This window comes from Falco peregrinus, chromosome 4 (genome assembly GCF_023634155.1).
Source record: "Falco peregrinus isolate bFalPer1 chromosome 4, bFalPer1.pri, whole genome shotgun sequence".
NCBI lineage: Eukaryota > Metazoa > Chordata > Aves > Falconiformes > Falconidae > Falco > Falco peregrinus.
In genome coordinates this window covers 2,718,321-2,733,311 of record NC_073724.1, presented here as the reverse complement: position 1 = coordinate 2,733,311, position 14,991 = coordinate 2,718,321, and the positions used below count along the sequence as shown (strand labels likewise).

The 14,991-nt window shown below is 41.2% G+C and overlaps 1 protein-coding gene across 3 annotated transcripts in view; it reads left to right on the top strand.

Annotated features, from left to right (window-relative positions):
• Window positions 1-10,328, top strand: part of CBLB (Cbl proto-oncogene B) — a 133,518-nt gene extending 123,190 nt beyond the window's left edge. For all 3 annotated transcript variants that reach the window (XM_055801734.1, XM_055801735.1, XM_055801733.1), the window contains 2 exons: window positions 736-855; window positions 6,084-10,328. In XM_055801734.1, coding sequence (XP_055657709.1) covers window positions 736-855; window positions 6,084-6,346 — 383 coding nt within the window. In that variant the 3' untranslated portion in view covers window positions 6,347-10,328. The remainder of the gene's footprint in view (window positions 1-735; window positions 856-6,083) is intronic.
• The last annotated feature ends 4,663 nt before the right edge of the window (window positions 10,329-14,991 follow it).

Sequence of the window (14,991 nt, the reverse complement as noted above, 5' to 3'; positions counted from 1 at the left end):
CAGCAAAAATTTGCACTCACATACACACACTCATAAGTCCAGAGCAGAAGCCAGGTCCAGGATGATGTTAACATTTGCTCAGCTGCATCCTCAATAGCCAAGAAAATTAAAAAAAAGAAAAAAAGGACACAAAGGATACAATATACCAGGACTGTAGTTTTCTCTGATTTTTAAAATTCTGTTTCTGTAATCAGAGAGAACTGAAAAGCCTGTAAAAGCTTTGTAAAAAAAAAAAAAAAAAAAAAGCAAAGTCACAGCCTGTACTGGTCCCTCTAATATTTACCCATAGCTGGGACTGCACAGATGGGAAACCTGCCCTGCAGTTTTTGTGACCTGCAAAGCGTGGAAGTGTCCCCAGGCTCTAAGCAAACTGAAGAGCTGGGATGTCTCTGGTCATGCTAGTGCAGGACAGACCACCTCTGAGCCCCGCTCCTGGTTTTGTCACTTCAGGACATAGCGACGTGCCTGTTGGAGTTGAAATTCACCTAACTGTGGGTACCACTAGGTTTGCTTTAATCACAGCTCAGAGGTGTGAATTTCTCCTTTCTCAGTGGCTGCTGTGCATGCGTTGGACTTGGATGTATGCAGGTGCATGGACGTGCTCCGGGGGCACACCTCGCCTCGGATTCATGGCTCCTCCACCTGAAGGGAGGCTGCTTGAAGCCTAGCTTCTATGTGTCCCCCAAATATTACTGCTAATTAATTTAAGACACTTTTTTTGTTCTGTTATTACAGATCCCCATTTTGACCCGATAGCTGGTCACGTTCCTTTGCCACCTGCTCGTAGAGTAACTGGAGAAACTGTCAAAACAAACAGGACATCTCAAGACTACGATCAGCTTCCTCCCTCTTCAGGTAAGGTAGAAAATTGTTCTTGTAGAAAATTACAGCTTTATGAAGCAAATAACTCTCATCCATAAAGTCCAGCGAGGTTTTTGTTATTCTGGGCAATAAATGGCAATGGTAATACCGCTTTACAAAAATAGGAAAGCACCAAAGGATAAAAGGAGGTTAAAGTTCTGCAGTATAGGTGGAAGGGGCTACCTGTTGTCCGTGGGTGTAGCATGGCATCGATTTCCCTAGCTGCCAAACTGAATGCTTATGTCAGTTCTGGTGATCCTTGGGTTTTGAGAAAGGCAGGGATTTTTCCGCCCCTTCTAAAGCTTACAAGAGATCAGAAGTCCTGCAGGGACCACATGCATCTCTCTTCCATCTTTGTTTCATTGTCCTGAGAAAAAAAAAAAAGTAGCTTCACTCTTTAAAGTGTTATTTTCTCATCTGTTTTGCCAGTATGTTTGTTGGAACTTCTAAGAAAATTGTAAAATATTTTCTAATAAAACAAGAACGAAACCAAATTAAAATGCAGTCTGCTATTTGCAATGGAACAGGTACAGTAGAAGCAATTCTTCCCTAAGAAGAAATTCTGTAAGCAAAACTTACGGTTTTCCAGCAACATTAATAGTATTTAAAGGAAAGCTACTCAAATGAATTTAAATAGTAAACAGTATTACCTGTATTTCAAAATTCTTTCACCAATTTTTAGACAAATATCTTCTTTAGGTGTGCATGGTGTATGGGGAAGGGGGAGGATGGTCCCATCTACATAATTTTGCTGTGTGGGGAGACCACACAAAGAAGGAACTGAGTGATGCTTTGAACCATTATTTGTTCTTCAGAGAAGAGAATTGTGCATGAAAACTCTTTTCTAATATGTAAAGGAAGGGACTTATTTCTCTAGTCTTTCAGTTCTAATGAGCATCAGTGTTCAATTGCAACAGTCACAAGTGGAAAAATGATTTTTTTTTTAATAGTAATTACATCTCTTCTTCTCAAGAAGATGTAGTTTCTCAGAAGGTTCAGTAGTTCCACTCTGCCGGGGTAGGAAAGAAAGAATATATTTTTCCAACTCAAAGTACAGGGGAAATTCAGTGAGCCTTGAAGAATGCTACAGGATTTTGAATGAATAGCACATTTGAGAATTGGCGTGATGCCTTTGGTAAAAAGGAGAACTTTGGGGAGGATACCTCTACTAAGATAATAATGTTTATGGGGGGTTTTACCCCCATTGCTAGGAAAAAAATGATGGTTTATAATGTGTGGTTTTTATGTGACAGTGTGAGGGATCTTACAGTGATAAGCTGATTTATTTAGGGCATTTTAATTTTTTTTATAATACAAATTATGACAAAGATACAACTACCTATTCAGGCTGTGGAGTTTTCCTGCACTTCTTGCTAATCTGTGGTAGAACGATTTTTAATTTTTCTAAATGACTGCAAGATGCTCGCTACTTAAGATCCTGGAGCTTTCTGACGTTACTTAATAAACACATTTTCTATCTGTATGTTTGCCACAGCTATCTTCTAAAACATGTGTCAACCTTTGCTATAAATAACGTTTTAAATCAGCATGATGTATGGCAAGATATTAAATTTAATTTCAATTAAATGAAAACTATGTGATAGATCATGTCATAGTCTGGATTGGGAAGTTGTTTTTACAGTGGCAGTAACTCCATGGAGCAGAACTGCTGAGCTTCAGGATTAACTGATGCACCTTCATCTATGGTTTGAAAAGACAGTGCAGAGAGTGTGATGTATTCAGAACGTTTGTTTTTGTGTGTATTCTGAACTAATCCCTTCACTTAGGAAATCCTTTATTTCAGACCTTTTCTCTGGTGGTTCTTTGACCTAGGTGGAAAAGAAATGTAGTTCACTCTAAAATCTAATTATAATTTAGCCACTGGCTCCTTAGAGTAGCGTGGGGAGTCCTTTGCTTCAGTTTGGCTGTTTTTAAGACTGCTGTCAGGGTGTTGAACTGAATTGTTAACACGTAACGAGAAATTTATTCTAATTCAGCAACTTATTCAGTATTGAATAGTTAAGAAATAGCTCTCAATTATGCACCTAACTCTCCCAAAGGCACAGATCTCCAAACTTCTTAAATTTAATAAAAAAAATAAAAAGAATTGTTACAATAAAAGCGAGAGAAGGAGATATTGCTAATATTTAACATATTTTACCTAAGTGCAGCCAACAGTACGTGGGAAAGGTAGAAGAAAATCTCTAATGCAGATGCCCACTGTATTTTACTGAATTTAGCTATTCTGTAAGAAACAGATGGAAAGGGCTGGTTACGTATATTCCTATATTCATCTGCTGCCTGTTCGCTCACCTGGCCTGGCTAAAGCACTTGCATGCAAATACAAATTCCTTCGCAGGCAGGTGTTAAAGGGAGGGTGTCCCATATTCTTTCAGGGTGGATTTTAGTTAACCTTGCAGGAGGGGAATAATGTTCCGCAGTAATGCAAAAATTCCGAGATCACACCTAACATGCTTGAAGGACCCATTGGTGCAGTTACCCCTTCCTCACTTTCTGCTCTCTCAGTCACTGCAGAGCACAGAGGAGAAGCCTCAAGGGAAGAAAAGAGGGGGGGGGCACTTCGCAGCAGGGAGGGACAGACAGTCGCATCCTTACAAATACCCTCTTCCCACTGTGCCGCAGAGCTCTGCCCTGGCAGCTTTGTCCGTGCCTTTTAAACGCTTACAGCATGAGCCTGTGCCTGCCTCCCTGCTAACCCCCTACCTAAGGGTTAAAGCTAGTGCTGGATTACAGAAATGCGATGCTAGAGGAAGCTCCTTGCTGTGGAAGCTGTTAATTGAATTACCCAATTAGAAAATCTCTTTGAATTTTTAGTCGGGCATCCACGGTGGCTGAAACATCACAGAGGATGGGAGGCTGGGGAGGAAAGTCCTGCTTAAATACCTCTATCGCAGCGTCCAGATGGATATGCAGCTTAGGCTTAGTATCTTTAAGCTCAGGATCCAGTGTGATGCCCAGCTTCAGCTAAAATTTTATACGGATGTGAAGATACGGAAAGAGATGTCAGTGCTTAAAAAAATAATAATGGGAATTGAGACAGAGAGGGGGGCTGAAGATCTTCCAGTATCAGGGCTAAGGAGAGATGTCACTGTAGTGAGACTAAAATGCCAATGCTGCAAATCTGCTGACAGAATTAAAAATGACCTTTCTAAATGATGTGATTGCTTAATAAAGTTTGTTTGGAAGCTTCAGTACATTGAAGGTTTTATATAAGAAATAACTGCAGTTCAAAGCCTGTATTAGAATGGGTAGAACAAAAAATATCTCATGTAGCACGCACACAGAAGGGTCTGATCTATGCATAAGGCATTTCTTCTGCATTTCAAGCCCAGGGAAAAATGTTAAGTTTGCCAATTAATTTTGTTTCACCCTGAATAGAAATGAAGTCCATAATGAAATGTGCATATTAGAACATTTTTGAAGTGTTTGTGAAAGAAAACCAATTGTTTTTAACATAATGTACCATTATTTTAAAGGTAGAGTATATGCTTATGTTACAGTCTTGAGTTTTCTGAAGTGAAGTGAGAAAGTTAACTTGTTTCTGGTTTGGTTTTTAGTGATTATCCACTTTTCCTGAGCTGTAGATACTTTCTCAAACCTGTGTGTTTCATAGATCTTCCACAGCCTCATATCAGGTTTGCATCTGCTAGGATGCTTGGCATCCTATATATCCCATTTGCTAGGATGTTTGGCATTTATATAATCCTTCACATCTTGGGAGAGAAAAAAGTCATAACAAATACTAAATAGCCCTTGCTGTCTGCGGGTTGTGTCGTAACTATTTGCAAGGAGAATGGGCAGTTCAGTGAGAACACAATTAATCTTAGCCCTTTACTGTGAATTTTTAATCAAATTACCCTCATACATTTGGCATATGACTATCACCATCTTGCTACAAGTACCATTTGCTTGCCTTGTGTGAATTAAGAAATGGAATTAAAATTTATAACGATGCTCTCATTGGAACACATGGAAACTTAAGTTGAGAGAAGAATACCCCTTGGTTAGACGTGTGCACTACTGTGAACGGGTTTCATTCTTCTGAGGTGTTTAATGCACTCAGTTGACTTGCAGTTCTCTCTGTCCGGCGTTACGGTAGGGTAGCGTGTTGTAACAGCAATAGTAGAAATACAATATTCTTTCATCACTAAAAAACTCTCTCTGAAGTACTTAATGCTGCAAAGTGCCATTGCTGTCAGTGGAAGTAAACAGGAAGGATCACAGCCAGAAATTTCTCTTAATTTATCTATCAAAGTCACTGTTGATGGAACTTTTTAGAATCCCTTTTGAAGGATTAAAGACTTTTTTTAAAAAAAAATACTTTGCTCTTGAAAGTGTTTTCTGCTCTATGCCTGCTTGTATTTAAGCTTCTTACTGTGGAATGGTGAGGATGAAGAGGTTTCAGTAAAGTACCAAGTTTGAGCATGGACCTCTTGACTGAGAAGATTAACACGTTTGATTATTAGCTCTTTTCATCAGCACATCATGATTCTTAGCACCAGCGTTAACTGTGGAGGCAACCTTTCCATAGAAGAGAAGGAAAGGGAAGATATTCCCAAAGCGGTGCAGAAGAATTCTGTTCTCTCCACTGGAAATAATTGGACTAGGAAAAAAACAAACCCTGGGTTCTTTTTGAGGAACCAGTGATTTCCATACTCAGGCATAGCTGCTGTGCCTGAAATGAGCCGTGGCTGATGGAGCAGTCTGCAAGGTGTGCCAATAAGGGAAGGGTTTTTCTCCCGCACACATATTTGGCTAGATTCCTCTTCTGTACATCTTATGGCCCCCAACAAAATTGTGATCAAATTTGGGGGGTTGGGTTTTGGTTGATTTTTTAACCAGACTAAGAAAAACTTCTTAAATTGCGGGTTGAGAGTGAATAGCCTTTAAAACATTGACTGGCTATTTTCACCATCTTTTCTGTCTCATCGTGCTTTCTTCCAGCCTTGGATAATTCAGTGTAACCTGCATGTTTGCATCATATTGTTAAAATAGTGTTTCACTACATCGCTTGCATTTTGGATGTGCTTGAGGAATTCAGCTTCTCTCCAAATTTTAAAATGAGATGTATCGGTGAATTAAAATATCTCTTCGTGTATCTTTAGAGTTTTACTTTTTAAACTGCTTTGTGAGGCTTGACCTACTTAAAACGCAATTTTAAGCCAATTTATAATGATCTCTATCTCCTTTATTTGAAACAGATGGTTCACAAGCACCAGCCAGGCCCCCTAAACCGCTCCCTCGGAGGACTGCACCAGAAATACACCACAGGAAAGCGTACAGCTCTGACAGTTCCACGGAAAATGTGGATGCAAAAATTGCAAAACTTATGGGAGAGGGCTATTCCTTTGAAGAAGTCAAGAGGGCGCTTGAAATTGCCCAGAATAATGTTGACGTGGCCCGTAGTATTTTAAGGGAGTTTGTCTGTTTTCCTCCACCGGTCTCTCCGCGTCTCAACCTATAGCAGCATCAAGATCTTCTTGGATCATGTGAATTCTGCGTATACGCGTGTGGATTGGGGAATGACAGAAAGAAGAGAATGGAATATTTTTTCTTTCATCCTTAGTAGAAGGGTGTTTGTTTCCAGCCATTTATCAAAGACTCATGGCTGCTCTGATCAAGACTTATAAATATGCTGAGGCTTATGTATTTTTGCTAGCCATACTTTTTTAAATCAGGGTTGAACTGACAAAATAATTTAAAGAAGTTTACTTCCCTAGAACTTTTAATCTGTGAAATGCTTTTTCTTGTTTACAAGTTGGCAAGTTACAGTTTTCTAGTTGGTGCCTGTACCATGTTCCTGTTCATGTTCCCTTGTACCTGTGGTCAGTTCTGCTGTAGCATTCCCAACAGTTTCTATGCTGACCACCCCATCAACTAAATCATCACTTTCCAGAAGTTCTGTGTTTGTTGTTGGTTTGTTTTTTTTTTTCTCTTACAAGATGCTTTAATTGTTTTTTGCATTTCAGCTCATCTAATGCAAAAAGTATGTGGCCTTCACTACTGATTTATTTTTTTTCTTCTGAGATTCCTTTGCTTTTGAGAGAGGAAATATCTGAATGTAAAATGCATTATTCTGTCTATGAACTGCCTTTTTAAAGGTATTTTGACAGTAATGTTGGGCAGCTTTCTGTTTAACATGAATTCCGTGACCTGTAGTTCTCAAGGTCTTTTATACACCGTATCCACACACAAAAATCCCAACCAACAAATAAAACATTTAACGCGGCAGCAATACTGAGTTCTAACATGTAAAAGCTCTTTCAGATTTGAGTCTTTGATTGCAAACGTTCAGAAAAAGCCAAGTGCACAAGGCAGTCCTCTGTTTTGATCACACACTGCTGGCACTGTGCCAGCGGAGGCGTGCCAGGCTAGAAGGGATCTTTTTGAATCATGTGAATGGTGTTCAGGTAAATTCCAGTCCTAGCTTCTGTAAAGTATAACGCGGTTAACTTCTTGTTTGAGTGATTATTCTGTGGTTCGTTGTGGCTTGGATCAGTTTGTATTAACATGGAAACTTTAAATCTTTGATGCACTGTTAATTCCTAATGCTACTGTAGCAATATTTTTTGCAAAGTTCTTCAGTAACCACCTCCTCTGTACACTTCATTATGCTCAAGTATGTGTTTAATACCCAAATTAATTAGCTCACTTTCCAGCTGCTTAGTTGGAAATACATTTTTGGTTTACTTGGTTAGTGATACTCCGAGCTCTGACGTTTTATTTTTGAGTCCAAATTGATGCAAACCAAATTAAAAATCTTCCCAGCTGTCGAGAAGGGAGAAGGCAACTCTTCTTAGTACACTCAAGAGTCCAAATATTTCCAGAATAATTTTTAAATTGCTGCTGTCTTTTTCTTTTTTTTTCTTTTTTTTTTTTTGGGGGGGGGGGGGGGTGGTTTTGTGGGGTTTTTTAGGAAACTTTGAAATCTTTTTTTCTTTTATTACTATCAAACGGATAAAACCGTGTGGTAGTTGGGATATTTTTCATGTTTTGAGATGTGACCGATATGTGAGAATTTTCACAGTGTGCTAAGCTGGGTTTGAGGTGTATATTTATTGTTCCCTTTCAGCTGTCAGTGTTCTTCATTCTGAGCCAGTGGTAAAAGTTACATCATTTACAGGACCAGATCTCAACAGCAGTCAGTACATTTGTTTTAAAGATTTTATTCTTTTTTTAGGACAGCAAATGGCTGCATTGCAGGATTCAAAATAACTGGGAACACCCAGTGCAAATTGCTGTGATATGTCAGTCCATCATTTCATGAAAGAACTTATTCTTAAAACTAATTAAATAAATTATTTTGTAGCATCACAGAGCATAGTATGGGTATCATTGATCTGCTTCAGTGATAAAAGATGATCAGGAGGATTCAGGGTATGGGGAAAAGCATCTGTTCCGTTTTGATTTAAGCAGGTGATTCTGGGTTGATGTTCTAGACAAGGACATTTGCAGCTTCCTTCAAAGGTCCGTTCCTTGGGTACGGCTTATGAGAAGTTTCGGTAGAAGTTATAGTCTGTGCTTTTAGTTCAAGTAAATCTTTCCCCTGTGTGCGAGGAGAGTTTTGCGTAGTGTTGAACCCTCTTGTTCCTTTGTTTTGGGGGGGGGGAGTTTCACCGTCACTCCAGCATTTTAGCGATCTATAAATTGAAAGCGATTCAGGCTGTTAACTGAAACACTCTGGTTGGACTGGAATTGCTTAAATGAGGTTCTAGCGTAACGGCCAGCGCGGCACTGACGACAGTGAGAGCCGAGCCCTTTACAAGGACAAGCACACAAGCTGCACATCACGTTTTGAAATTTTGAATTGTAACCGAGAACTCATTTTCTCATTTTATGCAGCAGCTTAGTATGAATTACAGCCTTGTGCTTCAGCTGGAGGCTGGAACTGCTGCCTGACAGGTTTGGGGGGGTGACGTTTTCCTGCTCCTTTCTGGTTGTGACCACCAGTGACACTTGGGGTTTTGTAGCGTGTGTTAAAAAAGGCTTTATGAGCAATATACTGAGTTGGTAACTTGAAAAAGAATTCCATTAATCTTTAAATGAATGCGCTAATAATGCTTCTAAATAGTGGAACATGAAGACTATTTCAAACCTGTTTCGGTTAATAGTTTTGAAGTCAAACAGAGTGGAATTGCTTTGCTGGTGTTGATGTTTACTCTGCGGGAATTAATAAGCTTAAGATAAATTAATCTGGCTACAGTCTGGTTCTCTAAGCACATAGTCCTCTAAGTGTATTTTAACCTTTGAAAGGCTTACGGGTCTGAGCCTGGCAGCGAGTTACACACGTATATAACTTTAAGGAAGGCTGGCAGCAGTGAGAGCACTTGGATGAAGGAAGCTGGCTGAACTCGGGCAGATGTGCTATCCCGTTCCTTCCAGCGAAATGTCCTCGCAGGCTTTAGACCGTCATTCTGATGGCTGTTGGCCTCACCTTCTATCTCCTCTTGGCTACGTTGCTGCGTTTTAAGCAAACTGTCTGAAGCAGAAGTTGAGCAAAGTGAGTGGGCATCAGCAGCATGGATTGTTTCCAAAGATTATGAGTGGAAAAAAATTGAAATTGTGATAAAATAAATGAATACAATTAGCCACGTTAATGGCTTGGCTGCAACCCTCAAGTGACCACTGGTAACATTGGTTAACGTTCAGTATCTCACGAGTGCATCAGGCAGAGCTTTTTTTCCATAATGTGAATTTAGGAGGTTTTGTACCAGGATCATTTCTTTTGTTACATTTCTCTTCAGCTTTGAAGCTTTACTTTGCACTGACGACTCTGACCTGAAAGCATTTAAATTTGTGTCTTAAAGCCTGACAAATTTGGAAGCAAATGAACACCATATTCTAAGCAAATTCAGGTACTACCTGTTGACCTGGAATTTAGCGCTTTTAGGAATGACTTCTTGAAAAAGGACTTCAGTAGTTTCCATTTTGAAGGATTTTCTTTCAAATAACTATTTTATCTGAAAATGCCTTTTATAAACTTGTCTAACTTGTGGCAAACTTAGTGATGTGTTCAATTAATTTATATTTTATTCAACATTCTTTTTAAATTTTGGTTATTATGTAAGCTCAACTTCTTTATCTGTTCATGTAAGGTATTTTATAAAATTAATGTTAACAGAATGTTGGGTTGGTCTGTGGTTTTTCAAGACTCTGTCTCTCTGTTATTAAATATTACCCCTTTTCATATGCTGCTTTGGAAGCACAGCCTGTCCTGTGTAGGGGTCTTAGAAACTGTTGTTTTGTAAATCACAAAAATGTGGCCTTGTTCTAAAATGAAGTGAATCATTGCATTGAGACATTTGCTTTATTTCCCCATACGTTAGTGCATTTCTAAATTTCAGTAGTAAAAATTTATAAATTGGCAGCAGTTTTGGAATGTGCGTGTAATAGCTGTATGGAAGAAAGATGATAATCATTAAATATTTAGAATGCAAAGTGGTGAACATATAGTCCTGACTACACATTAATTTACAGGATTATTATTTCTTTTTCCTGAAGAAAATTACAATTCCTTTAGCATCCTGTGCATTTACAGTCTCAAGCGTAGTATTCTTAATGTCAAAAATATTTTAGGAGTGTGAAACTTTTTTTTTTTTTTCCTGTGACTGTATTCCAGCATTCTGAAAAAAGCGTAGAAAACCTAACCCCTCCACTATGCATGACAATACAACTACTCCTGTTTAAAGCCCAACACCATTCCCTGCAGGTCGGATTAGACCTTCAGTGATGAGATTTTCATGGTACTTCCTTCAGTCTGTGTTAAATCCTTGTCCATTATATAGGTCACTAGTCATACTAATAAGTAGGGTAGGTAACTGTTTGGTATGCTTGTCCTTAGTACTAAAGCAGCCTGTATCTTTCCCTTTTTACTCTTCCGATGTGAAAGCCAGCTGCCACTTTATTGTGTTATCGTCAAATTTTAGCAGCTGGGTACTCTAGGAATGTTGCAGGAATTTTTGTCTGATAGACCCAGTCATTGATTCTGTACAAGGTACCTGCCTCCATTGATCAGTTGCAATGGGTCTCCATTGGGAAAATTATAAATTTAGATTTTAAAACACAGTGTGTTAATTTGGCACCTAAACATTCCATTTGTCCTTGGATTATTTCGAGTCTGGCAGGGAAAATTCTTTCTCAAAATAAATCCTAAAGCCCAAATCTCTTAAATCACATATCAAATTTGTGACATGTAATCCCATAACCCTCCTAAACATTGTAAGGAATTTAAAGGCTTCACAAAAATGCGAGCCATGATGAGGTTCTAAATGCGAGCCATGATGAGGTTCTTGCTTCCTAGACCTGCCAGATACAAAAGCACAAGCCCATTGGATACTGGTCTTCGGACTGTGAAGCTGCTTGCACCTGCCTGGATCCATGAAGGATCTGGCCAGTCCAACTGCAATAATACTTCTTTGTATAAAAAAAAAAAAAAAAAAAAAAAAAAAAGACCCCACCACCTTTTTTCATTGCAATAACTGCCACGGCAGCCAGCAAGATGGGAGAGCAGCAGCGAACACATGGAAGGTAATTCTGTCCCAACAGCCCAAGCCCCGTTCTGCTGTTGGCATACGGGTTGAGCTGTGCTGAGCTGCCTGGGTGCCCAGTGCCGATGCAGGAGCGTCTTGTCGAGGTGGCTGCAGTTGTCAGTTCCCGCAGCCTTCCCCGAGCAGCCCTGTAGAAGGTTCGGACCGGGCTGCCAGGGTCTCGGCAGCAGGGACAAGTGGGAAGCAGCACTCTGCTCAGGACGATTTTCGATGCTGGCAAAACAACCCAGAGTTTCATAAGGGTTTAAGTGGAAACGCCGCTGCTTTAAAGCTCATAGTCTTGGTTGTTGAAGGGTGTGTGTCTGTACACGCATGCGTACGTGCCAGTCCGGGGGAGCACAGAGGAGAGAATATTCCAGCTGATGCCAGCTGGTGGAGTTCAGATCTAGACCGTGGGGCTCACCTCTGCTCAACACCTGCTCCTTTTGGAGAGCTGGACTGAATCTGCAGAATAATCAAGCTACTGCAGTCATCCATGTTTCAAAAGGCAAGTTTTCCTCCCTAGGTAGCTGGCAAGGTGCATATAATTTACTCCAAAATAGATAGTGTGCTTCTGTGTGTCTTTGTAATGATTAGGACACTGAAAGCAATAAATGTTCCCTTGTTTTCACTAGACCGCAATGCAGTTGGTGCCCCGAGGAGAACGTGTCTTTTGTTAACTTGCTAATTGAATATCGCTCGTTTTCAAATTCTGTACAACAGTAACTAGGTCTGCATCGCCAGCCGTTCAGAAATACCTCGAGGTAGTGGCTGCCGTGGTTTTCCGAAGGTATTCTCTTGCTTGAACGGGTGACTTCCAGGGGTTTCCTCTTGAAGTTTACATCTTCATTACCAATTCAGTATGGTGCATATAAAATTCTTGGACCATTATTTCAAAATTGTTATTCTCGCTACTTTTCAGGACTAGTACCACCTTCATTATCTAGACTCGTGCTGAAATTCAAATTCACCTGCTCTCCCCCATCACGGCTGGGGCCAAGTTCAGCCCTGCCTTTGTCCCACGATGGAGGCGTTGCTTTGCCTGCATCCTCAGCTGCTCCCTCCAAGATGTTTTTCCTCTCTCCCTCCCACCCGAAATCTCTTCACAGTGGCACCAGCCACCAGCACATCCTTCATCTCAGTAAGGACAGACACCTGACAGTTTCCATCTCAGCTTGTGACCACATCTGTATTTTTTTGTAATCCCTCATAAGCATTCTGCTACTCCGGTCTGTCTCAATCATGCAGATTTTTCTGTGACATACCCGAACGGCCCCTGTGAGCACAGTCATCCAAAATGGATCCAGAATTCTGTGAGAAAGCCTGTTTTCTTTGTTCATATCACTGGCATTTTTTCCTGCTCTCAGCCTGGAAATATGCTCTTGTGTTTCATGATTTGTATGTCAGGAATGGAGATGCAATCCACTGCTTATTTCAGCAGATCCCTGTTCTGCTTCTGAGATATGGAAAGAAACCAATAAAGCTCCCTTCTGCTAATAACAGTCCTTGTGTTCGAGGTGGCTGACGTCTCAATGCGAGAGCTGAGAAGGCTGTGCCATGAGTGTGGTTTGTAGCTTGGAAAATTGCAATTACATTTGATTACTTCTAGTACTGAGTGAGGGTACAGGTTGAAGGGATAAACGTTGTAAGACGTGTCAGTGAAAGTTGGAAGTCACTTGCAGATAAAGGTCACCAATTACCATGAGCGAGTGGTGCCAAAGAAATAAGTATCGTGTAGCTTGAAAATTCTCGCACAGAAGGGGTAAAAATGAAACACCAGAATGATTCCGCCCCTGAAAGGCCTTTATCCTTCACTCGGGTAACCTTGCTGCAGCTTGGGTGCGATGGTGGTAATTCTGCAGCTTCTTGGGTGAACCGGTATTTGTGAGCATGGCTGTAGGTGGAGGGTTACTGTTCCTGCAGGCTGTGCCTGGCGGATACACGTTGTAGTTTTCCCAAAATCTAACAGAAGCGGATCGTTTCACTTGGATCTCACGCAGCTGCCGGCGACCCACCCAGCAGGGATCCTCCAGGGACGAGGCAGCTGGCTGGGGAGTGAAGGGCTAAGAAGGTGCGAGGTGCCTGAGCAAGGAGGTGGTGCAGGTGGTGTGTTAGCACCGTGATTCATCTTGGGGGGAGCAGGGATAGCCGAACGGAGAGGGGGAGTAGGGGTGAAGAAAGGTGAGTGGAGTGAATTGGGTGGTAGAAGTTGGGTGCAAAAAGCAGAAGGGGAAAAAGAGTCTGGTATCTTAGAAAAAAACACTTAAATGTTTCAGAGGGTGGGTGGAGGAAGGAATTTGAGTTGTAGTGTGTAAGGATGCACCAAAGTGGGCAAAATCTTACAGATTTTGGGGCACATGAGTCAAACGAAAAGGGCATTACGTGCCTGCATCCATCATTCCCGGGGGATCTGCACCATAGTTACTGCCCTTATTTTAGTGTTTGCCCGCACACTGCTGCTCTTCACCCCCACCTCGCCGTGGTCTCTGGCGCAGCTCTGAAATTCTGGGAGGCAATCTGCTCCGTTCTCACAGCCATGGGTTGTTGCTGGTGGTTTGACACGTGGTGGTTTCCAGCCCCTTCAAGGCTTTTCTATGTGTTTTGAGGTTTAGTTTTAGCAAGGAGACTATTAGCAATAAACAAAGCTGGTTTGGAGTTAAACAGCCTTGTCTTCAGGCATTGGCATCTTTTCCTTTGATGTGTTGGTGTTGCTGAGTAAATAGTCTGGGGATTATTAGGAGAGGCAGAGCCTTAATTGTGTCTGTGCTTTGGGTTTATGTGTTAGATCCTGGCTGACCAGGGCGCTGCTGCCAGCTGCGAACCTGCCATCAGGCTGGCTCTTGGTTCCCTCTTCAAACACATCCCATAACAATTCCTAAGGGCCTGAGACCAAAACAAAGTTGTGGCTTCACTGCAAGCTGATATGCTTTTCCCTTTTTGTGGCTGCGTACCTCGCTGTATTCTCGTGCGGTGCCATGAGCAGAATGCTGTAAAACCCAACTTACCCAGGAACCCGCGGCGTTTCCACCCTTGCCTAGTGGTTGGTGTGATTCTCCTTGGGAAGTACACAAGGTTCCCATGCTGGGGTGCCCAGGACAAAGGTTAATTTCTTGCTAGCGGTGAGTACCACGGCGTGGGCTAACAGCTAACGCACAGCAGCTCCTGTTGATGTACAAACTGTCTTAGCGATGTGGATTGATGCTGCTTGGTTGGTTGAGCTGAAATTTATTTTTCAGTGAACTGCCCTTATGGGACCTTGTATTATTTGTACTGTATCATCCTTGTATTTGAGCTCTCTCCATTACAGTAATATCCACACCTCGTGAGGCTGCCTGGTCTTCTCCCTTTCAAAACTGCAGCGAGCCTGTCTAGATAGCTGTGTGAGACGGGGGGTGACGGATGGGGACTGGCTGTTAGTGTTAGTGGCATGTGTTTGTGGATAAAAGGGCTTTGAGGAGAAGCATTGATTTATTTTAATTTTTTTTTTTTTAGAAAATGTGTTTATGGTAGAAAAAATATTTTCAGGTTTTGGAAGCTATCACACATGCCTTTAAAAAAAGGAAGATGATGCTACTCTTTTCCT